The sequence below is a fragment of the Ochotona curzoniae genome, unplaced genomic scaffold, assembly GCF_017591425.1.
Source record: "Ochotona curzoniae isolate NIBS_2020 unplaced genomic scaffold, NIBS_Ocur_1.0 contig_4105, whole genome shotgun sequence".
Lineage (NCBI taxonomy): Eukaryota > Metazoa > Chordata > Mammalia > Lagomorpha > Ochotonidae > Ochotona > Ochotona curzoniae.
Window position 1 is genome coordinate 2,614,251 of NW_024466129.1, and position 24,582 is coordinate 2,638,832.

At 52.8% G+C, this 24,582-nt stretch overlaps 1 protein-coding gene across 1 annotated transcript; it reads left to right on the forward strand.

Annotated features, from left to right (window-relative positions):
• The first annotated feature begins 1,419 nt into the window (after window positions 1-1,419).
• Window positions 1,420-21,264, forward strand: LOC121159303 (calcyclin binding protein). The gene is made up of 6 exons (XM_040984303.1): window positions 1,420-1,556; window positions 15,220-15,427; window positions 17,580-17,676; window positions 18,163-18,262; window positions 18,849-18,946; window positions 20,524-21,264. Exons 1-6 carry the CDS (start codon window positions 1,536-1,538, stop codon window positions 20,678-20,680), a joined length of 681 nt encoding a protein of 226 aa, XP_040840237.1. The 5' UTR covers window positions 1,420-1,535; the 3' UTR covers window positions 20,681-21,264.
• The last annotated feature ends 3,318 nt before the right edge of the window (window positions 21,265-24,582 follow it).

Sequence of the window (24,582 nt, forward strand, 5' to 3'; positions counted from 1 at the left end):
ATGGCGGCAACATACATGACGTGGGAGCCTTCACCGGGAAGTGAGAACCTTGAAGAAACAAAGCATTGCTTGAGGAAGAGCAGACACAGAGCAGGGCAGGCTCCACCCAATGCGCCCTGAGGGCAGTAAGATTGGAGCAAGCAGCCAGGCTTTCTGCTCAGTCCTGTCGCTCAGGGCCGTGCCTTTCCTCCCAGTGCACTCAGGGCACCTCACAGGAGCATCTTAGAGGTGCTTCCGGGGAGATGGTGGGGTGGAGGGAGGGGAAGCCAGACACCCCAGCCGCTTCCTTCAGCTTAGAATGGTCAGTCTGCCAAAGTGCCTGCTTGCGGGAGACCAGCGAGCCGTCGGGGAGCGGTGCCCTGTCGGGGAGCGGTGCCCTGTCGGGGAGCGGTGCAGGTTGCGGGAAGCTGGCACCAACAGGACTTCCGGTTGGGATGTCGGACCTGAGACTGAAGACTCATTTCAAGACAAGGTGACCCCGTCTCTACCCTCGGCGACGGGTGTTCCTATTGGAGCACCTAGTAACTCTAATACTTCAACACTGAAGCGTGACTTATATAACACAGCTTTATTTCACTCTACAAACCGACAACTGTATCAGCACCAGGTGTATCTTATCACTTTGCAATATAGCCTTGAGCACACGCTGCGAGACGCTGCGCAGTGGAAGTTTCTAAGTGCAGACAGCTGTGGCAGCATCCGCCGGGAGCGGGGCCTCCTGTCTGCCTCCGTCCTCCCCAGCGCGCGGAGATGCTCAACAGGCCGGCCCGCGTGCAGCCTTCGGGGTTAGCGTCAAGGACCCAGACGTGGCCTGCACACGCCCGGCTCGTCTCCCTCCGTGCCCGGGCCCTGCGGTCAGCGTTCACCGGCTCTCCGCTCCGAGCTCCTCCCCAGGGCAGCCTCGGCGCCACGGCTGCACGCCTTCCCGGGCACAGCTGCCGCAGTGCAGCCCTGAGCGGCTCCGGGGCCAGGAGGGCAGCCTCCACGGCAGCCCTGCCCCGTCGCCCAGCGCGCCCCAAACCCGGAGCTCCAACGGCTCCTTCAGGAACCCCGCGTGCCCGTCGCGGCTGTTCCGGGTCGGCTCCTCCGTACTCGCGGCCCTTCTCTCCAAGCCCCGCCCAAGATGGCGGCCGGGCCGGCCCGGGAGCCGAGCGAGAACGGGCATCCGCCCCGCAACCGGCCCACTTCCGATTCGTGCGCGGATGTTACGTCATTTTCGGGGCGGTGTGATGGCGGCGGCGCCGCGAGCTGCGGCTGCGCCCCGCCGAGCTGCGACTGCGCAGCCGCGGCCAGCGCGGTTACCGCCGGCCTGGGCCTGAGCGGGCGGGAGGGAAGCCGGCGCGCCTGCTCTCTGATCGCGCATTTGCTCGCGAGAGTTGAGGTTGCTAGGGGCGCGGCGGGCGGCGCGGCGGGCGGCGTCGCGAAGGTTCCAGAGGCTCCGCGTGCGACGGGCGGGCCGTGGTCCGCCTCCGGCTCCGCAAGGGCGCGCTGCTTCCTGCTCCGTCTGCTGCCCGGCTGCCTGACCCGGCACCGCCATGACTTCAGCTTTGGAAGAGGTAAGGGGACGCGGCCTCGTCCTTCCCCTCCGGCCCCGGCCGAGCTGCCCCTTCCCTCCGGCCCCGGCCGACCCCCGGCGGTGTCCCGGGCCGCCCGGCCGACCCTCGTCCTTCCCCTCCGGCCCCGGCCGACCCCTGGCCGAGCTGCCCCTTCCCTCCGGCCCCGGCGGTGTCCGTCCTTCCCTCCGGCCCCGGCCGACCCCCGGCCGAGCTGCCCCTTCCCTCCGGCCCCGGCGGTGTCCGTCCTTCCCTCCGGCCCCGGCGGTGTCCGTCCTCCCCTCCGGCCCCGGCCGACCCCCGGCCGAGCTGCCCCTTCCCTCCGGCCCCGGCGGTGTCCGTCCTTCCCTCCGGCCCCCGGCGGTGTCCGTCCTTCCCTCCGACCCCCGGCGGTGTCCGTCCTTCCCTCCGGCCCCGGCCCACCCCCGGTGGGAGGTCACAGCCCGGGGTCCCGGCGCCGTGCTGGGCACCCGCCGAGCCCCGGTCCCCGGGCACAGAGACGCATAGCCATGTGGGCAGCACCAGAGCGCGGGCTGAGGAATGCGTTTTAAAAAATAGGTAATTGGAGAGTTAGTGTCTACTCGATGTGGCGTGCGCGTTTGTTAACAGCTTCAGAAGCGCGGATTTGGGGAGACTGCCCGGTCACAGGCGGGAATGGCCCTGCCTCGCTGCCCTTCCCGTTGAGGTGCAGTGTGGGCCGCCGGGGAAGGCCCGCTTCTGGGAAATTGCCCCTCAATATGAAGACCAGGTGTGGCAAATATTACTTGCTTCCCCCCCCCTTAAAACGTCTGCTGATGTCTTTAAGATTTTTAGCTTTTAACAATTTCACTATAGTTGGTAGATGCGATTCGAAAAATATTGTGGTTCCCCGCTTCTCCTTCCCTCTCCAGATTCGGAAAGCTCCGTGAGAAGTGCGAGCTGTGTGCTCTGTACCCCACGGTGTTAACTTACCCTGAGTCCTGCCGCTCCGCTGGCTGGCGGGAATCTCCTAGACCCTGTTAGGGAGTGAAGGTGGCCTCAGTTTCAGACTCGGAGAAGCACTTCATCTGTGTGTGACTGGTGCACCTGGGCGGGCAGAAGGAAGCAGCAGGTGGTCCTTTGGAACAGCCCAGGACCCTGGGGTCCCCGCAGCCTGCTGCTCGCTCCCCGCCTTTGCCTGCTCCGGCATTCCATGGAACTAGGATATCGCTGGATGCAGCCTTTGGTTTTCAGCTCCTTCAATTTAGCATTGTTAACTTGGTCAAATTCCTGTTCACATTTGGCTTATGGGGTAGTGGGTACATGTGCGTGCGACTTAATGGCTGACTAATATTCCATTTGATGACATTGACCAGTTAATGGGCATTAGTTGTGTCACCTCCTGTCTGTCTCTTTCTCATGACTGTAACAAGATACCTGAGCATGGCCCTTGGCCAAGAGGACACCAGTGTGCCTTCCAGTTTCAAAGGCGGCCAGTCAGGCCTGGCGCTATAGTCTAGTGGCTAAATTCTTGCCTCGATTCCCTCCAGCTGCCTGTTTGGGGCCTGGGAAAGCAGTCGAGGACGGCCCAAAGCTTTGGGACCTGCACCTGTGAGGGAGACGTGGAGGAGGCTCCTGTCTCCGGCCCACCTGGTTATGTCAGCAGGTGGTGAGTGTGTGAGCCAGGGAGGTCCCTGAGCTCTCAGTGCATGGGCTGTGCCCCAGGAGGGCAGGGTACCGAGCGAGGACCGCTGGAGCCTTGGGCAGGCGCAGGCCCTACCAGAGCGCCCGCTGCTAGGGACGGTGTGATGTGCGGTCAGTTCTCTGATGGCTGAGGGCAGCTCCTGAGCTGGTTGCACCATTTTATTTTATTTTATTTTTTCAAATTCTTTTTTTGTTTTGACAATCTGTACATAGTTAACAAGGGTCAAGGGCTTACAGGAAAGTGGGTAAGACTATTATTTCCATATTGTTTCCTTCATGTATCTGAGGTAAAGTGGGATATTGGGAGAAGCCCCACCCGGTTTCCCACCCACCCCAAGTCCCACATGTGGGGCATGCTCTGAGATACTCGCTCAGGTGGTTTCAATTGTTCACTAGTTATGAATTGCTGCCAATCTCGCCCCTCCAATCATGATGAGGTCGTTGAAAAATCCACTGATTGACATTGTCCATCATAGCGCCTCTATTTGCCCGGTATTTCGTTGCCAACCTATAGCTGAGGTAGTTGATTAACTTGTTCCATCTTCTGTCCTTTCATGGTTAGGGTTGTGAGTCTGGCATTTCAATTGGGGAGATCACCAAAGAAACTTCGTCTGAGGTGTTCCCATGCCAGACACTCATATGCACCAGCAAGCACAGGGCCCAGCACAGTCCATCTCCCCAGTCAGCTGGTAGTTGCAATTGCTGGGTTGGTTCTGTTTTCAGCCCCGCCTTTCACTGGAACCAATGGGTGTTGCAGTCCAGCCTGGTTCTGCACAGCACATACTTGGTCTTCACCTAAATCAGTGGGAGCTGCATCCTGATGAGAGCGGCCCACAATAACCTCCACCAGGCACGCCCCCTACCCTGGTTTGCCAGTATGTGTAGCAGACCAGTCCAGTCTGTCCCACATCCCCCTTGGCTCTCATACGTGGCAATTGGCATTGAAGCTTAGATCCATCTAACCAGCTCAACAATCAAGCCCTCACGGGTGTTGTTGAGTGTCTCTCTGTCTAGCTACCCCAGCCCCTGTCCTAGTTCTCGTGCCCTCCCGTGGGAGTGGTAACCCAAGAAGGGGGAACCCACTATTTCCCTCCCAGGTCTCTCACTCCCGGATTGTGCACTTCCCAGGTGGTTCTGCAGTTTAACTTGACAGGTTTAGCCCCAGTGCTAGCTTCTGCCAGCTGATGCTGCGGCTATGCCCAAACAACCCTCGCCCACTCTAATTGTAGGTTGCACCCATAGGAATAATCAACCCAGCCTGGCTTTTCCCTGATCTAGACCACATGAGGCACACAGGTGTTGTAGCCCTGCCTAGTCTGGTCTGCCCCCATCCCAGTTCATGCTCTCCAGTGGGAATAGCTGTCCATCAAGGGAACCACCCCATATTCCTCTTGCTGGCTCCGCCCCCTCCCTTCCTGGTTCTCATGTGTGCTGGATGGGCACTGCAGTCACATCCAGTACAGACAACCTCATCCTGGCATTCTGTATTGTGGACTGGTTTTTATCGCAGCCAAACCTGGCTCGACCCTTACTCTGTTCTGGTGCTCGGATTTGCCAGTGATGACGTTAACAGATTCAGCCTGGTCTGCCCCCAATCCATGCCTAATGTATGCCAGTGGGAAACTTCTTGTGGCCTGCTCTGGGCTGTTTCCATTCATGCTTCTTGCGCTTCTGTGTCCTGCCAGAGGAGTTGCCCAGGCTTCTCCATCAGAACCTCTCCCAATGCCAGATTTCACGCATACCAGTGGGTCCATGAGCCAGCCGTACTCAGTTCACCTCCTGTCCCAGCAGGAACAGTGGCTTTTCCTGACTAGCCTTTAACCCAAGCTGGTTCTTTTTGTTGGATGTTTCAGCCGGTTGCACCATTTTAGATGTTCACAGTTTTTTCAGATCCTCAACATTTGTTGTTTGTCGTCTTGCCCGTTCGGACCAGCGTGTCATTACCTGACTTGAGTGGTGAGTGAGGACGCACAGCGTCTCCTGTGCGTGCGGCCAGTTGTAGCTTTGCAGAATGTCCAGGTTCTTTGCCTGTTCGCTAGGCAGCTGGTTTTAATGTGCTCCAGTGAAGGATTAAGGAGGAGGTTAGGAAATACAGTTGAAGTGGGTTCGCTGTCCAGCAGTGATGGAGTTGGTGGTCTCTGACTGGCGGCCAGTAGCCGAAGTGTATTAGCAGCATCAGACTTTGCACACCCAGGGCATGCTTTTCAGTGGAACCCATTAATTGTGTCTATGCCCTGGTTTGGAACTCATTTATTTATCCCACCAAGTGTTGTCATTCACACGCTGTCCACTCAGCTGTTCTCATACATGTTACCCACTGTAATGCTGTGCTCATCGTGTCCTTCTGCAGAGTGGGTTCCTGGGGGGAGTGGAAGGCCAGGCCTGCTCGGCAGACCGCAGACCTGCAGCCAGCAAGGCGGGGAAAGTGCTTTGAAGCACCGAAGAAATCACAGCTGCCTTGGGTCCTTGGCTGTCAGGACTGCCGGCCCAGCTGACAACAGGCCTGCGCTTCTGCTGTCCTAAGGATTCCTGTCCCAACTGAAAAGTTCGGATTTGTCAGTTTCCTAAGCATGTGATCAGGAGTTTATACTGCCCCCTTTTGTGTAATTTCAAACTGTAAGCTTTTTGAGGGGTTAAGCTGCAGGTATGAAAGTATATGACGTCATTTTAAGAAAAATGTGAGTTACCTGCTTGGAAGATCTTGTATGTTTGTGCTATGTTACAGAGTTACTGGGGAAAACTTTTAAGCTTATTTAAATATTTTAAAAATGTTATTTATTTGAGAGGCAGAGAAACAGACAGATCTCCCCATCTGTTGGCTCACATCCCCATGACTGGTGGAACTGAACTGGAAGCTCCAGCTGGGAGCCCGTCACCTGAGCGCTCACGGCTGCCTCCTGCTGTGTTCCCGCTTGGTGGGAACCCGGGACTGGGGCTGGTACCCACCCAGTCACTCCAGGCAGTGTGATCTCGTTCTGTAGGCCAGCGGTTACCCAGGTTCATAGATCCTCTAACGGGGTCTTCAGCTGGGGAATTTCCTAACATCTTTGCTGTGCCCTAGAGAGTAACACTTAGTTTTGTTTCAGTAGGTGGCGCATTGGGCTTCTTTTTATTCTCTTGGAAGCAGCCAGAAAGAGGATCTTGAGCGTGTTCACTGTTTACTCCCCAGAAGCCTACAGTAGCCGAATGTGGGGCAGACCAAAGCCAGGCGCCTGGAGCTTCCTCTGAGTCTCCCACCTAGATTGCACAGGGGCCATCATCTATTCTCTCTGGAAACGAAGCAGCCAGAACTTGGGCCTGCATCTTCTGGGGAGTGGAGGCTTCCTGACAGCTTGACCTGCCACGTGCTCAGTTCAGAGCCTGTGGTGCCTTTTCTAAATCTTACTAGTAATAATGGCACCTTTTTATTTGGGAAGAAGCCCTGTGAGGACCAGTCATGAGATTACCCTCACCAGTCTGCTTTATATTCATGCTTTTAAAATTTTAAAACATGATCTGTCTGAATCACTTTAAAAAAGTCTTGAAGACCGCAGCTTGCGATGCTTCCACGTGCCACGCACAGGTCCCTGTTTGAACCCCACTTCCTCGTCTGCTGGGCCGAGTGCAGGGGTCCCTGCTGCCCGTGGGGGAGACCCCGTGGAGTTCCATGCTCTGGCCTGGCCAGCCCAGGTGCTTGCCACCATTTGGGGAGTGAACCGTGGATGAAAGATGCCTTTTTCTTTCTGTTAGTCTGCCTTTTAGGTAAATTAATAACAGTTTTTTTTTTTAAGGGCACTGACTAAATTTTATGAAAGTGGCAGCACCTTGAGTTATTTATAGTTCAGTGGGCCAGAGGAAGTAATTGGAGCTCAATCCAAGAAAATGTTAGATGATGGCCACTGACCGCTCGCCCGTTGGTGGAATAATATCGGCAAATCGTTCAGAGTTGTGGTGGAAGCTTTATTGGAAAATCCGCTCCTGGGCCCCCTTCGCACAGAGGGGAAGGAAGAGGGAAGGGAAAGGGGCTTCTGAGATACGTGTGGGGGAGTTTTGTACCCTTCTAGACATGTGGGAGGGCAAAGGGGCTGTCTGTCCCAACTATATAAGGAATGTCCATTCAGGTGTGCCATTGGCCAATTGGAATCCCACCAGGTCAGTGACGTAACTGGCTCCTGTGGCCCCTCCTGTTCCAGGCTGGAGCCTAGGAAATCTGTCGGGGCGGGGCAGACCAGCCCCTAGTCTCCAGTGCCCTGGGCAGCCATCATTCTGGACTCTTGGTAATAGGAAAGGGGTGGACGAAGTTGTTCTGGCTACTTCCTGCTGAAGGGGGGTCGTAGTCCCTAATTGTGGTCCGGAGAGGGCACAGTGGGCACTGGGACGTAGGGGTGGAGCAGCAGTTGGTTGAGTGACCCGTGAGGCATCTTGGATTTTTTCTTTGGCAAACCTTAGAAAACAAGGGGCAATTATTAATAAAAGGCCTATAACTATTAATGGGGTTAGTATAGGCATGGGCCATGTTAGTAGGGGGGATCCCCAGATGTTAAAACCTGTAGTCCTTGCCCACATTTTGCCAACTATTGAGTCGATCCATTATTGACTGGAGATTTTTTATCCCAGTTTCTACTATACCAGATTCGTTAATATAATAACAATACTGTTCCTGTAGGAAGACACGGGTTTCCCCTTTGCTTGCAGTCAGCAGATCCAGGGCTCCTCGATTCTGGAGTGCCACTTCAGCCAGTGAGGTGATTTGTCACTCTAAGGATGCCAGGGACTGGGCTGAGTCTTCTATAGCCTGATTGAGGTCCGCTTGGAGCTTGTTGACCTCGATGATGGAGTGACCTAGGACTCCTGCACTGAGGCCTACCGCCAGCGGGGAGGTAGCAGTCAACATTCCTACCAAAGCTGGAATGAAGACTGCCCGTTTGGTTCTTTCAAGACCGTGAGGGTTTGAAATTTCCTGTTTAGCTTCTGACCAAGAGGGCAGTGTTAGTTGGGGCGCCAATAGGACTGGGAGACAGGTAAGATTACAGAAACGATCAAAGGTCTTATACAGTGTTGCGTTGCACCAGAAATATCGGCCCTCGGGTGCCCTGGTGGAGTTTGAGCATACCACCTTATGGTCTAACGTATTTTGTAGGTGGGGAGGGCAGTTGAGACTAGCGAATAATATGTGAGGTTCTGAGTCCCTATGTCCTGCAACGGTATGTGGGGTATTATGGTATTTGAGAGCTGAGGTGGCCTACATGGGAATGGACTGGTGAGGGCCACTGTCATCAATGGGGGAAGAGAGAGAGAAGCACACAGGAAACAGTCACATGTACTGTTGTGCAGCCTGTCTGGTTGAGCAAAAGTATGGCTTGCCTGATGAGATTGAGCCAAGAGAATGGAGTCCAAGTCACGGCACCAAATGTTTATTTAAAAAGGTGGTAGAGTTCTAGTTCTAGTTCATATGATATTTTACGCACAGCTAATTCCCACAACCTGGTTCTTTACCGTGAGCTGGAAACACCAGACACAACAAGGTATCTTAGGAGGTTTATTCCAGCGGGGCAGGAACAGGATGGAGGTGGTGGAGATCAGGAGAAAAAGGCAGAAGGAAACACCTGGGCCTTTTACGCAGGTAGTTAGCCAAGGGGGGAGGCTTCGTGGGAAACTGGTGGGTAACCAGGAAGGGTCGCCCATACATCAACTCAAATGGGCTCAATCCAAGGGGTTTAGGGGGGGTGGCCCTGATGTGCATTAGGGCCCGGGAAGTAGGTCCACCCATGAGGATCTGAGCTCCAAGGACAATTTTGTGAGGTGGTCCTTGATGATTCCATTGGCTCTCTCCACCTTCCCTGATGACTGAGGACAGTATGGGATATGGAGTTTCCATGTGATGTGTAAAGCTTCCGAAACCTGTTGGGTGGCTGTGAAATGAAGGCTGGCCCATTGTCAGACTGGATGGATAGAGGCAAACCAAACCTGGGAATAATACGTTTAAGTAGGGTCTCTGCCACCACCACTGATGGCTCCTTGGCCATTGGGAATGCCTCCACCCAACCTGAAAAGGTGTCAACCAGAGTAAGTAGGTAACGGAAGTTTTTGTGTGTGGGCACATGGGTAAAATCTATTTGCCAGTCTTCTCCAGGTTGGTGTCCTCTGAGTTGGTGAGCAGGTATCCTTGGTTTAAGGGCCCCCTGAGAAGACACCACAGAGCAGGTCTGGCATGAAGCGTGGATTTGTCTGAGAAGTTCACGCATTTTAGGACAGGAAAATAGAGGCGTTAAGAATTTGTGTACTGAATCTGGGCCTATATGCAAAGAATTGTGGATCTCAGTAAGGAGAGGCATGGCATCCTGTGAGGATAGTGCTATTTTGTCACCAACAAAGATCCAACCTTCCGGGTGCTCCTGTCCTCCTAAGGTGAGAAGGTTTTGTCGCTGCTGCTGAGAATAAGAAGGTTTGAGGGAGGTGGATAGAAATAGTATGGGGGCTGCTGGCATCTGAGTGGTAAGGCTTCTAGCAGTGTGATCAGCCTTATTGTTGCCCCGTGCTACTAAATCCTCAGAAGACTGATGTCCTTGGCCATGTACAGTGGCCACCTGTGCAGGAAGAGAAAGGGCTTGGAGGAGTTTATTGATTAGTGAGGCATTGGTTATGGGCGTGCCCTTTGTGGTGAGAAATCCTCTCTCCTGCCAGATGGTTGAGTGTGAATGGGCTATGAGAAAGGCATATTTAGTCAGTATATATGTTGACCCGCTTTCCCCGGGCTAGCGTCAATGCCCGAATGAGCGCATAAAGTTCTGCCTTCTGGGAAGTCGTTCCCTGAGGAAGGCGCTGTGCTTCAAGGACTGAATCCTCGGTTACCACTGCATAGGCTGCGTGACGACAGCCATTGGCTCCCCGCACTGAGCTGCCATCCACAAACAGCGTGAGGTCCGGCGATGGGAGAGGCTGGTCCTGGAGACCATTCCAAGGTAGTAAATAAAAATTGATAACTTGGGGACAAGAGTGTGAAGTTGGGGAAACCGTTTCCACAGGAAGGAGAGGCAGGATTGAGTGGTGGAGACAGAGTGATGTCTGAGTTTTCAATAAACAGCAGGTATAGCTCCTGGATACCGCAGGGGCTGAGTAGGGGGAGAGTCTTCATTCCTAGAAGATCCTTGAGGTGGTGAGAGAACACAGTAATGGGTGACTGAAGGGTAAGTTTTAAGGCTTCTCATTAGGAGAGCTGCTGCTGCTAGAGCCTGCAAGCATGGTGGCCAGCCTTTGGCTGTAAGATCAAGTTGTTTAGATAAATAGGCTACCGGCTGATGAGTTGGGCCCAGAGGTTGTGCCAGCAGCCTACGGCGATTCCCTGTCGCTCATCTGTGAAGAGATGAAAGGGGCGCTTAGGCTTGGGGAGGGACAAAACGGGTGCAGAGGTTAACGAGTCCCGCAGTCAGATGAAGGCTCGGGCCACCTCCTTTGGGGAGGTTAGGGGTCCCTTTGAGGTCTCCTTGGCAGCCTGATAGAGGCTTAGCTATCACAGCGAAGTTGGGGATCCAGTATCTGAAAAACCCTACCAATCCCAAAAAGGAAAGGATAGAGTCTGCATCTGTGGGTGGTCCCAGGTCCGTAAGGGCCTGGATTCTGTCCACTGAGAGGGACTTCTGTCCTGGTTGGAGCAGGACTCCCAGGTAGGTCACCTGTGGAGAAGAGAGCTGGGCCTTGGCTTATCTCCCCCAAAATTTAGTAAGGCTGCTGTAGCAGATTGTGAGGCCTTGAGGGAAGGGCTGCACAGGAGAAGATCATCCACATATTGCAGTAAGGTAGAGCTGCCTTGGTTATACAACACAAGGGCCAAAAAAATGGGGGCTATCTCTGAACCCCACTGGGAGGACAGTCCATGTGAGCTGTTGTGACTGGCCAGAGTCTGGGTCCTCCCAAGGAAAGGCAAACAGATGGTAGGAGTTCCTGTGAAGGGGGATGGTGAAAAAGGCATCCTTGAGGTCCAAGACTGTAAAATGGGTGGCGTCAGGAGGGACTCAAGAGTAAGGCATAGGGGTTAGGAATGGCTGGATGAATAGTGACAACTGCCGCGTAAATGAGGCGGAGATCTTGAACCAAACGATAAGCCCCTGAAGGTTTGCGGACAGGTAGGATGGGGGTGTTACATGGGGGGTTGGTGGGAATCAAGAGTTTTTGACGGAGAAGTCGATCAGTAATGCACTTAATGCTTGTGTTGTAGGGATATAAGAAATTGTGGCGTGGAAGAGTAAGGAGCATCTGGCTTGAGGAATATCTGGACAGGCTGCTGGTGGGTGGCTACAACTGGTGTGGGGGTGTCCCAAACCTGAGGGTTAACTATGGAGGGAGGTAAGGGCCGTGATCCATCAGCCTGGTCACACTCCAGTAGGGGAAGGAGTGTTGCCAACAGAGGCTGTGTCCCAAACAGGTTGAGAGAGGCACCCAAGGTAGACAGGATGGAATGACCAGAAAAGAATGGGTGAAGGGTAACCCCTCGAGAGCGCATGACAGGCGACCTGTTCTCAAAGGGTTCTCTAGAAGGGGTGCCATCTATACCCATAACCGATACCTGGGAAGGATATGTTCAGCCTGAATGGGCGGGTAATACAGAATAGGTAGCCCCCGTATCCACCAAGAAATTGATGGACTCACTGCTACCTGGAGCGTTACCCTGGGCTCGATGAGGGTGATGGGGGTCCTCAAGTCAGGGCGCCTCTAATCGTCCTCGGCCAGTCCTAGAAGTTCAAACGATTGGGCTGCCTGGCTGGCTGGGTCCCTGCGTGGATGTGCTGAAGCCGAGCTGGCCACTGGGCGGTCACTCTTCCAGTGTCCGTGTTGCTTGCAGACAGGACATGCCCTTTAGGTGGGCGAGGGTTTGGGCAGAATGCAGACCAGTGACCCTCCTTAGCACATTTGAAGCAGGCACCCTGTGGAGTGGATGGAGTGGTGGAGTGGACTGCTGATTTCCCCGCTAACTCACCGGCCTCAGGGCAGCAACCAGGGTTTGGGACTGGAGGGTTACTTTTTTCTGTAACTTAGTATCCTCACGGGTGTTGTACTCCTTAAATGCGATCTTTACCAGGTCTCCTACCAGGTCTCGGATAGGGGTTTGGGGACCTTCCTCCACCCTCCTGAGCTTTTTCCAGATGTCCGGAGCTGGGAGATAAAATGGATTGCCAGTATCGTGGCTCCCCGGGGAGACTCCAGGTCTATCTTGGTATACCTCATGAGGGCCTCCGTCAACCGGTTCAGGAACATTGCTGGATTCTCATCGGGGCCCTGTATAACATCCCGTAACTTATCATAGTTAACCACTTTGTTAGAGACTACCTGCATCCCAGCCAGGAGATGTTGGATCATGCAGGCCACGTGGCCGCGGCCCCGCTGACCATCCCGATATCCCCAGCTGGGAGACACATCCGGAACTGCGTCCTTCCCCAGCAGGAGAGTCTGGTCTGCAAGGAGCTGCTGGTCCGCATGATCCTGGGCTGCCTGCCAAATGCGAAGTCGCTCTTCTGAGGTTAGCGAGGACGTTAGGATGGTGTGTATATCCTGCCCAGTTAAATCATAAGCCTGGGAAAGATGTCTAAACTCCTTGATAAAGGTGTCTGAGTCGGCGGAATAGGAACCCAGACGTTCTCAATCTGAGAAAGGTCTTGGATGGAGAATGGCACCTGTACCCGGACTATTCCCTCTGCTCCAGCCACTTCCCGGAGAGGGCACATGCGTCCTGTCGAGGCAAAGGGAACAGCAAAGTCGGGAGGAGGGGCAGTCATCCCAACTTCACCTTGGGGACCTGCAAGTGTGACTGAGGCGGAACGGGCATGAGAACGTGTACGGGGGCTAACTGGTGAACAAGAGGAAGGGGAGGCTGAAGGGCAGGAGGTCTGAGGGATAGATGCCTGTGTGGGAGGCGGGGACCGCGAGGCCTGGAGAGAGGGGTTGGCGCCGATGGAGGAAGGAAGGGTTCCGGTAACAAAGGAGGTGTTGCATGAGGTGAGTGAAAGTGACCTGGTAAACATGGCGTCGGCACCAGTGAGTCGGAAGTAACCTGAAGGCATGACCTTGGCTCAAAGGTAGAAGCAGAGGTTATCTGAGAACATGGCGTCTGGGCAGGAAGTGAAGAAGACATTATCTGGGAACATGGCGGAGGGACAGGAAGTGAAGAGGTGATCTTGCGCTCTGGTGACGACTCAGGAAGTGAGGTTGAGGTCACTGGCAAACATGGCGTCTGAGCAGGGAGTGGGGAGGAGGGAGTCTGAGAACAAGATGAAAGGACAGGAAGTGGGGGGATGGTGACCAAAAAACATGGCGGAGGAACTGGAGGGGTAGCATATGGAGGTGGATGGGCCAAAGGCTCCTAGAGAGACTAAAGTGCAGGTAAAGAGGCCGGCAGAGACGGAGGTGGGGAAGAAGTAGGGGCTGGGTTGAGTCATAAAACTTCTGGCGGCTCAGAAAAGGTATGGTTAGTTGAAAAGTCTTAAGAGATCCTTAGGAGGGGCCCGGCGCGATGGCACAGTGGTTAAGGTCCTCGCCTTGCATGCCCAGGATCCCATATGGGCGCTGGTTCTATCCCAGCAGCCCCGCTTCCCTTCCAGCTCCCTGCCTGTGGCCCGGGAAAGCAGTCGAGGACGGCCCAAAGCTTTGGGACCCTGCACCCGCGTGGGAGACCCGGAAGAGGCTCCTGTCTTCAGGCCGGCATAGCATCGGCCATTGCGCTCACTTGGGGAGTGAATCATCGGACGGAAGATTTTCCTCTCTGTCTCTCCTCTCTATATATCTGCCTTTCCAATGAAAAATAAATCTTTAAAAAAAGAGAGAGATCCTTAGGAGACTGGGAGGGCTTAGCCTTGACCAGGAGAACCTGAGTCATGGAACAGGACAGCATAGGGAAGGAGATTCCATAAGGAACGGAGATTCCAAAAAGCTTCCACATAAGGAACTTCAGGCCATTTACCCTCGCGACGACAGAAATTACCCAATTCCGTGAGGATCTGAAAATCAAACGTGCCTTCCGCTGGCCATTTGGAGCCATTGTCCAACATGCACTGTGGCCAAGCCACGGTTGAAAAATGGACAAGGCGTTTTCTGTGTAAGTCCTCGCCCAGACCCGTGGTTTTAAAATTGGCCAATAAACACCCTAAGGGGGTTTGGGGGCCATGGGCTCAGGACATCTTGTTGCCCATCCTGTCCCGATAAAGTATCTGGCCGCTAATCTAAACACAAAGAAGGCGTCCCCACTTTAAAATTCAGACTAGAGGGGAACCTGGTTCCCCGTTAAGGAGGGCCAGTCAGTAGGGGGAATGTCTCATACCCCTCTGAGGACCCTGGATTGGTGGGAGCCGGTCAACGACCAGGGCGTCCCCCGTCTCGCTGAGGGCTCAGGACAGGCAGACCACGTGTACACGGTTTGGGGGGTCTGCAGGAGGTTGGGGAGTAATTTTCAGGACAGGAGAAGCAGGGCTGAGGGGCTTACTCACGTCTGTCGTTTCGCACCCAGCAAAGGCCTTGGGGCTGGAGGCTTAGAGGTGGAAAGAGGAAGAGAGGGGCTCAACCAGTTTAGGGAGCCCATGCACCCCTTCCCAGGTTTCTGCACCAAATGTTGTTCGGCAAATCATTCAGAGTTGTGATGGAAGCTTTATTGGAAAATCCGCTCCTGGGCCCCCTTCGCACAGAGGGGAAGGAAGAGGGAAGGGAAAGGGGCTTCTGAGATAATGTGTCGGGGAGTTTTGTACCCTTCTAGACATGTGGGAGGGCAAAGGGGCTGTCTGTCCCAACTATATAAGGAATGTCCATTCAGGTGTGCCATTGGCCAATTGGAATCCCACCAGGTCAGTGACGTAACTGGCTCCTGTGGCCCCTCCTGTTCCAGGCTGGAGCCTAGGAAATCTGTCGGGGCAGGGCAGACCAGCCCCTAGTCTCCAGTGCCCTGGGCAGCCATCAAATGCAAATGAACTTCTTAATACTTAGCTCTTACTAAGTTGAAACGATACTCCTTGTTTATCATCACTGACTTTTTATTTTAACACAGCTACAGAAAGATCTAGAAGAGGTAAAGGTGTTGCTCGAAAAGTCTACTAGGAAAAGAGTACGTGATGCCCTCACAGCAGAAAAAGCCAAGATTGAGACGGAAGTCAGGAACAAGATGCAGCAGAAGGCGCAGGAGAAAGCAGAGCCCGGGGACAGTGACAAGCCAGCTCCCGTCCCCGCGGGCTACACGGTGAAGATCAGCAACTACGGTAGGACTCGCTCTGCACTCGGCCTGTTCACACTGAGTGCTGACCAACTGACCTCGGAACTGCTCTGTGTGTTTTCTTAGAAAACTCATTTCTCCTGAATGAAGTGCTTTGGGTTTTTTGGCATCAAAAAGGAAGGATGCATTCTAGAAGTCTTTACAAGAAAACAAGGTGAAATAGCGTAATGATGATGAGTAGCGAGGAAGGATTCTGTTTTTAAATATTTTCATTATCTCAAACACAGAAATTGTGAGAGTGAGTGGGAGGGGAAGAGACATAGGGGTGGAAGCGTGGGGTCTCATGTCCCTGGTTCACTCCCCAGTGGCCACAGTGAGCAGGGCTGGACCAGCCCAGAGCTTCCTCCACATTCTAGAAGGCGGGCAGTTTTGCAATGCTTGGTGGTAGAGTCTTCGTTAAACACTTGTTTAATTGAAATGAGATTTTAAAATAGTATGGGAATGGGACCTGGCATGGAAGCCTAGTGGCGAAAGTCCTCACCTTGCACACACTGGAATCCCATATGAGCATTGGTTCTAATCCTGGCAGCCCCACTCCCCATCCAGCTCCCTGCCTGTGGCCTGGGAAAGCAGTCGATCCTGCACCCATATGTGGGAGACCCCCTGCTCCTCCTGGCTTTGGATTGGCTCAGTTCTGGCCGTCGGGGTCCCTGGGGAGTGAACCAACGGATGGAAGATCTTCCTCTTTTCTCTGTGTATCTGTCTTTCCAATAAAAATAAGTAAATCTTTAAAAAAATATTGTGGGAATATAGCTGAAAAAATAATCTTAATGATAAACAGAATTGGAGGCACATTAAATTTTAGGTTGGAAGGTTCGTATTTCAGCAAGTGGAAAAGGAAGAGAACAGTGTGGGCAAAGACATGACTGCATTGCGGCGTCACAGGGCCGAGTGCTGTCGGCGCCGAGCGATGTGTGTGTGTCAACCCTTCGGAGATGCAGCACGCTGTGGGAGACACACTGCACCTTTGGGGGAATGGAACCTATCTGCAGCGTTAGGACTATGGCCTTTTGTCCTTAAGAATTGTTCGTTTATTTGAACGATGTAAAGGGAGAGAGAGATCTTCACCCCCCAGCTGATTGCCACGTGGGACCAGGAGCTGCAGCCACGTCTCCTCTGCTTTCCCAGGACTGGAAGTAGGGCAGCTGGGACACAAGCTGCGTGCATGTGGGATGCAGTGTCGCAGGGTCATGGGGTGTTAGCCATGAGCACTGCTGAGTGTGGGGGACAGTGTGACCAGTGTAGACGGCAGGTTGATGAGTGCCAAGCGATCAGATGGCATTGTACGGGGCGCCTTAGAGCGTCTTTCCTGTGGAGCGCTGCACTGCCAGCTCCGGGCCCGAGCATGTTCACGTGTGTGTGTCTGTTAGGATTGGAGACTTAGTTTGATAACTTACACTAAAATGGCACTTAATAGCTATTGATTGGTACATTAAATTACAGGCTTGAATGAAGGTAAGTATCAAATAACCAATTTCACTTTGTCCTGGAAGGTAATTGCAAAAGGTAGAATTGGGTTTGTCAGGAGTGGGAGTATATGAAATTAATATGGGTATTTAGCCATCCAGCGTAGTGGGGGATTAACAAGATACAGGTCTGTGACAAATAGGAAGTAGATAATAAAATACAAATCAGATGATCTTTTTTTAAGATTTATTTTTATGTAAAAAGGCAAATTTACAGAGACAGATATTCAGTCTGCTGGTTCACTCCCCAAATGGCTGCAATAGCCCAGGGCTGAGCTGAACAGGAGCCAGAGCCGCCTCTGGGTCTCCCGTGGTCCAGAGACTCGGGAGGACTTGGCCATCTTCTGCTGCTCTCCCAGGCCCCAAGCAGAGAGCTAGAGAAGAAACGGAAAAGCTGGGACAGTGGCACCGCGGGGGGCGGGGAGCTCCTTAGCCAATCTTAAAGACTACTTAAGGGCATTTTTTACTCTAGATTAATGAATTTGAATTTAAATTGTACAGCTTATTAGATGCTTCACTTTCACTGCTTTGAGCTCAGTTGCTGTATCTAGAGAATAGCTTACAATTGTCTGGATTGTCGTGTTTATTTCCTCTCTCTGGGTTTACTGTGAATGGTGTGCAGTTGCTCTGCCACAGGTGGCTTCACTGACTTGTGCCCCATTTTGTTGTTAGGATGGGATCAGTCAGAGAAGTTTGTGAAAATCTACATTACACTAACTGGAGTTCACCAAGTCCCCCTGGAGAACGTACAGGTGCATTTCACAGAGAGGTGAGTGCCGAAGCCGGGGTCATCAGGAATATCTTAGGAATGTTTTCTGTATTGATTTAACAAGAATTGAGTATCTTTTGTATCTAATTTGAAGAAATCTGGTGTTTAGGGCCTGGAGTGGTAACATAGCCTAGTGGCTAAAGTCCTCGCCTTGCAGGCACCAGGTCCCATATGGGCGCCAGTTCACATCCCAGTGGCCCGGCTCCCTGGCTGTGGCCTGGGAAAGCAGTCGAGGACGGCCCAAAAGTTTGGGACCCTTCACTGGCACAAGAGACCAGGCTGCTGGCTTTGGATCGCCTCAGCTCTGGCCCTGCCAGCTACGTGGGGAATGAGTCAGTGGACAGAGGGTCTTCCTCTGTGTGTAACACTCTGTGTTTAGAATAACTGGGGCTGGGCCAGTGTGCGCCCTGAAAGGAAGCTGCTGGTCTTCTTCCTGAGGACCACGGAGGACTTCATAGAAATCACGTGCCCACTCCTGTCTTGTAGGTCATTTGATCTTTTGGTGAAGAATCTAAATGGCAAGAGTTACTCCATGATTGTGAACAATCTGTTGAAACCCATCTCTGTGGAAGGCAGTTCAAAAAAAGTGAGTTTGTTTTCTGTCAGTATTACGAACTACGTTAAACTGGCTGCTCTGCTATTGGAAAGAACTAGATGAACTTTACCACCACAAGCCTGCTTACTTGGTCAGCAGTCGCTTGTGGCTGCCGGTGCAAGGGTTTCTCTGCCCTTACCGGAACAATGTTGTGCAGCTCATTGTAGGAGAGGTAAGTCTTGATTTTACAAAAGGTGATATTACACTTTTAGCTTGGTTGGAGCTGCTAGAAGCTATTAAAATAGAGAGCAGCTGAGGCTACAACACGGGGAAAGGACATCATGCTTACAGTCACGTAGCTTAAAGGTCATAGCAGATGGAACACTGGTCAGCGTCTTAACGCACCCTCATGAACCCCGTAATCGAAGGGATATTCAGAGAGCCTCCCTCTCAGCTTGGAGCCGTCCTCCTGGCTCCCGGCTCTCCCCAGAGCTCAATGAGGCCGTCCCTGCTCCCGTCACACACTCTGGTTCATGGTGTGTGAGTGTTCCGATTATGGAAAGGAAGTCCCATGCACCATGGGCACTAGATTGAATAACTAGATATTCAAACCGATCTCCTTGTGTTTTTCTTCCAGGTAAAGACGGATACAGTTTTAATCTTATGTAGGAAAAAAGCAGAAAACACACGGTGGGACTATCTGACGCAGGTGGAAAAAGAATGCAAGGAGAAGGAGTGAGTCCGGGAATGCTCTTACAGTCTCCGCTGTGTCCTTTGCTGAGGTTGTGGGTACTAGAGCTGTGCCCGATGGCCTCTCGATGCCCACTCACCCACCCAGTCACCTCAGTCTTGCTTAAGCAGGGTCTGTGGCCAGCAAATGCTTCCTTTATAATAATGTTACCTGAGTTGGAGAGAGATCTTCCATCTACTGGTTCACTCCTCGTGGCCGCAGCAGCTGGGGCTGTGCCAGGCCAGGGAGTTTGATCTGGGTCTCCCAGGCGCATGGGGTGCCAGTGCTGCAGGCTGCCGCTCACCCCCAGGACCAGCCCTAGCATGTTACTGTTTGTGTTGGAGTTGGCTGTTGAGTGTTGGCTCTCAGCCCTGGGCACTCTGACGCTCCTCCCAGGTACACTGCCTGCTGGGAGTTTCCTACTTCAGGAGTTCCTCTGCTCATGGATGTTTGTACTTGAGCTGTTTCTGATGACTGTGAGCATGGACAGGAGTTTGAGTCACTCCAGCCACAGTTGGGTCAGCCTGCAGCCATCACCCTGCGCCCCCCATGTGGGACAGCCATTTCACTGCTCTGCTGGATGGGAAGTGGAATAGCCAGGACTTGAACCTGTGACCATATGAAATGCAGTACCACAGGTGGAGGCTTATCCTATACCACAGCAATTGCTTTTAAAAATGTTCATACAGTGTTTAAAACTCAGTGGGTCAAACAGTCCCAGTTGTTCCACTTCCAATCCAGCTCAGCTTTCCAAACAACCTAGGGAAAGCTAGCAGAATATGACCCCAGGGAGTGATTGCATTGGGCCCCTGCACTCACGGGGAGGTTAAGGCTGAAGCTCCTGGCCCAGACCTGGCTTTTTCAGCCATCTGTGGTGACCTGCTCTGACTTCCAGAAAAACAAAGGCTTCTTCAGACACATCCAGCTCTAACTCCTGGGGCCTCAGGTTTGCACACTTCCACTTAACACCCAGCATTTGCAGTGTGGCTGCCAGAGTCTGGGAGATCGGTCTGGAGACTTGCCTGCACAGTCAGCTTGAACTGCTGGAGCGGAGCACACGATTCTGTCTCCGGTGCCCGTTGCATGTCCTGGCACGTAAGGGGTTGAATGGATAACCGAAGAAGCCTTGGGCGTTCTCGGTTCCTGTCTAGCGCCAGCTGCCGGTGGGGTGTGTGCGCCAGCACTTGGCAAATGCTGCCTTCTAATAAACGTAAAAATAAGGTCAGAGGCTAGTGACCCCTTGACCACGTTCATTACCTACCACTCCGTCGTCACCCAAAGCAGTTTCAGGCTCAGGAGGGCTGGGCTTTTTTCCTTGGAGAGATCTCCTTACCTACTGGCTCGTTCCTGAAACGCCTGCAGGTGCCAGACCCATGACCAAGTCCAGGGCGCGCAGCAGCAGGTGGGGGTCACGGGGCCAACCGGGGATCTCGGCCCAGGCAGCCTGGTGCGGGAAACGGCTCTCCCGCAGCCTTACCTCCACGGCAGCAGGCGTTTTGTTACACCTTAGCTCCCCGTGTGATGATGCCCCCAGCCTGATGGGGCTTGTGCCTGAATGTCGCTGTTCTGCGTTTTCCAACAGGAAGCCCTCCTACGATGCAGAAGCCGATCCTAGCGAAGGGCTCATGAATGTCCTAAAGAAAATCTATGAAGATGGAGATGATGACATGAAGAGAACTATTAACAAAGCCTGGGTGGAATCGAGAGAGAAACAAGCCAAAGGAGACACAGAATTCTGAGACTTCACAGCTGAGCTGTGGAACTGCTGTGACGAGTAAGGGAATGTTGGTGAGCTGCATATAGAGATTCGACACAACTGTTTGCACAGCCTTGCAAGTAAAGGCAGTGAATTCTCCATTTCCTACTGGAGAGTTTATTTAAATAAAATATGCTTATTAAACATTTCCTGTAAAGATGGCTTCATTAGTACCGTGATTTTTTCAGGAAGGGTTACATTGCATTCTCATGTAAAATCTAAAACGCCTAATGAGAATGCTTTGTTACATGCATTTCTGTTAAGAGGTAGAAAACATTTTGTGACATCAGCTCTCACCAGTGTCAGAAAATGCTGAGTAAAACCCGAATTTGTGCCTGTGCTTACAAGTTGCTGTTGTTGGATCCTGTCCCCGGCTGAAGGAGGGCCGTGCTGTGTGCCACCACTGGGCACTGCCAGCCCAGCGGACCGCTCCTGTCTGCGTGTGAACACAATGTGTATGGATATAAATGTGTTTATAAGTCTAAACTTCATGAAGCAAGCATCTTTGTGTCACTTTAGCCAAATTCCATCTATTCCTGTGTTCAATAAAATTAGACTTTTATTTAACAAAGAAGCTTCACTTTTTTGGAGTGTTAGAGAAGTCAAGCTTCCCCTAAAATCAGCCAGAGTGAGGTTCCCAGTGACCTGTGCGTCACTGCATCGTCCTGCAACGCCCAGGGGCTCAGCAGAGCCGCGACAAAGGACGTGTGTGACAGCTGCTCAGACATCCTGCCCTAGCCGAGGTGCTGGCACAGGAAGCCAGGGCAGGGCAGAGCTGGCATTCCCTGCGGCAGCAGCTCAGGGCAGGCAGGAAAAGATGGGCTTCTGAAGGTGGGGAGAATCCCAGAGCCTATGGAACTGCATCATAAAACTTAGAAGAAAAAAAAATGTTTAAAACCATATCCTAGGGGTGGGGAGGCTAGCCCAGGATGTAAAAGTTAGAGATACAACTAAATGTTGACCGGCTTTCATTGCATAAAACATGTGACAATAAAAATCCCTCCATGACCAAAAAACGACATTAAGAAGACTGCAACCCTTGGGAACAGAAGGAAGTTCACAGACAAAAGAAATGTAAATAGCTGAACAAAATGGTCATCCTGTTCAAATAAACACGGGGCAGTGGAGTGGAAAGGGCATTGGGTAATACCCATCACCAAGTCATGCTCCTGTTGAGTGGGCCTTTTCTACTGGCTTAAAACCGTCTGACTGGAAAAGCTAAACTTTACCTAAAATTTGCAAACAAGCGTAAGTATTGCTTTAGTACATTATAATAATTTGCGAATAGTAGGTTTATTTCTTACGATTCTGAGGCTGGAGATTCCAGATTTTAGCCAGCAGAGTCAGTGCCTGGTAAGGGTGCTCACGGTGTCCCCAGCTTGGTGGCAAGGCCACAGGAAGGAATTTCTCCCTTTCACTGGGCTGCCTGATGTCCTGAACACACCATGATTTTAGGGATTGAGTTTGGGGGGATACATCAAATTATAGCATGCATATCAGGGCTGCAGTATAAACACGCTCCTTTCACGTAACTTGAGGACACTTACTCCTGCCGTCCATCATTAGTGAGAGCCTTGTGGTCACCTCTGAAATCCTGCTAACAGTCGGGCGGGAGCCTGGACCTAGAGTTCCAGCAGGTTCTCCCGTGTTGGTGACAAGGACCAAGTAATTAAGCCAACAGCTGCCAGTCCCCAGGCTGTGCAATAGAAGCTGGGGCCCAGATCCGCGGCATAGTAGGTTAAGCCACTGCATATGGCTCCAGCATAACCTGGGCACCAGTTCAGGCAGCCATTTGGGGACCAATCACTCTCATTCTTATAGTCCAAAACCAACCAAGAAAGCAGGAAGCTGGATGGGAAGCAGAGCAGCTGGGCCTTAAACCTGGCACTTTCACCTAAGTGTGTTCCACACATGGACTATATCTGCACCTGTGATGCTCACACCTGTGTATTCTTTGCTAATAACTGGGGCCACTTATTTAATACAGAACATTACAGCAATCCCTGTTAATCTTTTTAAAACCACATTTCCAGCGGGCCAGCATTGTGGTGCAGTGGAGTAAGCCGCCATCGGTGATGCCAGCACCTAGCAGCGTGCCGGCATGGGCAAGGTGGCAGAGGACAGCCCAGGCCTGGGGTGTGAGCGGCAGGAGGACTCTCCCTCTCCTCTCTCAATCACTGGGCCTTGTAAATAAACACACCTTAACACAAATAAACCGCGTTTCCTGGCAAAGCAGTGCCAGTGCGGTAGCAGCGCGCACTATCAGAGAGGCTCCATGCAGACGCGGAAGGCAAGGCGGCCACTGTCATGAAGCCAAGGAACCATCACCATCAACACGAGCCATCTTAAGGGACAAGAACAGATGGAGACACCAAATGTATGTAAATCTATACATTCGTGATCGTGAAAATATAAGATCTCATTTTTTTTTGTTGGCTAGAGCAGCAACTTCATTCTGCAAATCACCACCTGGGGCTGGTGGCTGTGTGGCCAATGTCGCAGCCCTGGCAGCCGCTCCGCCACCACTGCGGCTGCGCCTGCAGAGCAGGGCGGGTGGGCCAGTGCGGGGACCTGCCGAGCTTGGATTTTCCTGAAGAAATGCATTTCAGCCAAATTGTGGGTGAGGGAAAATTAACAGCTAAGAAATATGGAAACAGAAAATTATTACTGCAATCCTAGTGAAATATTGGGGTAACAACGAAGAAACACTGGACCAATTAAAGAACAGAACTTGAGCTGCAGGGGTCAGGCTGAACCTAATCAATCATCAATCTACAAAAGTCCACAGCCAGACATGCAATTTCCAACGTGACATCACAGTCCACAGCCAGACATACTCCTGACGTGACGTCACACAGTCCACAGCCAGACACGCTCCTCCCAACATGACATCACAGTCCACAGCCAGACATGCACCTTTTAACGTCACACAGTCCACAGCCAGACATGCACCTTTTGACGTCACAGTCCACAGCCAGACATGCACCGTCTGACGTGACGTCTCACAGTTACAAATAAGACATGTGTAGAGAGGCAAGATGGCGGCATAGGGTGCAGACACGTTTGATGGGATGGAAAGTCTTTAGGTAGGGAGAAGTATAATAAGTAGATTTCAGGGGAAAACTAGGACTCAGGCAGTAAGCAGGGGGCACCTGGAACCCTCCGGGACACAGGGAAGCTGTGGAAACGAGACAGCAGTGTGTTTGTGGAACGAAAAACCCACCAGCTCGGGAGCAGCAGCTCAGACCCCGGCGATCCAGGCTCCGGATCTGTTTCCAGCGCCAGCCAGGCGTGCAGCAGTGTGCTCCACACAGACGTTGTGACCGCCAGGTGAGAGCCTGGGTCCGCGTGGGGAGCTAGGGAAGTGAGTATAGTCCGGGAGCCGACAGTCGAGCTGAGTGACTGGAACCAGCCGCAGGCGGAGAGTAGGGGACTCAGGCCGCCATCTTGTGTTAGGGGCAGAACTCAGGCTCCTTTCTGGCTGTTCACATGGAGCTGATCCAAGTGCAGAGGGGAGCACCAGCTTCGCTCCCTGCAGGGTCGGTGTGGTCCCTGGAGCTGACAGCCAGCGGCCGCAACTCTCCACCTGGCGCCATCTCGGGCAGCAGGGCAGCAAGTGTGGACCCCAAGCAAAGATCCAGAGTGGGCGTGTTACTAACTGCACTGAGCTGAGCCCGTAGCACCAGCCTTGCAGCCTGCAGGGTCGGTGTGGTCCCTGGAGCTGATGGCCGACAGCCCCCTGATCTTTGTTGGCGCCCCTATGGGCGTCATCTTTGACACTGAGGCAAGTGCTCTGAACACTAATAAACTGTGAGAGGAGTGGTAAACTGCGCATGCGCTAATTCAGCAGCTCTCAGATAAGTGTTACGGGACACTGTTACACTG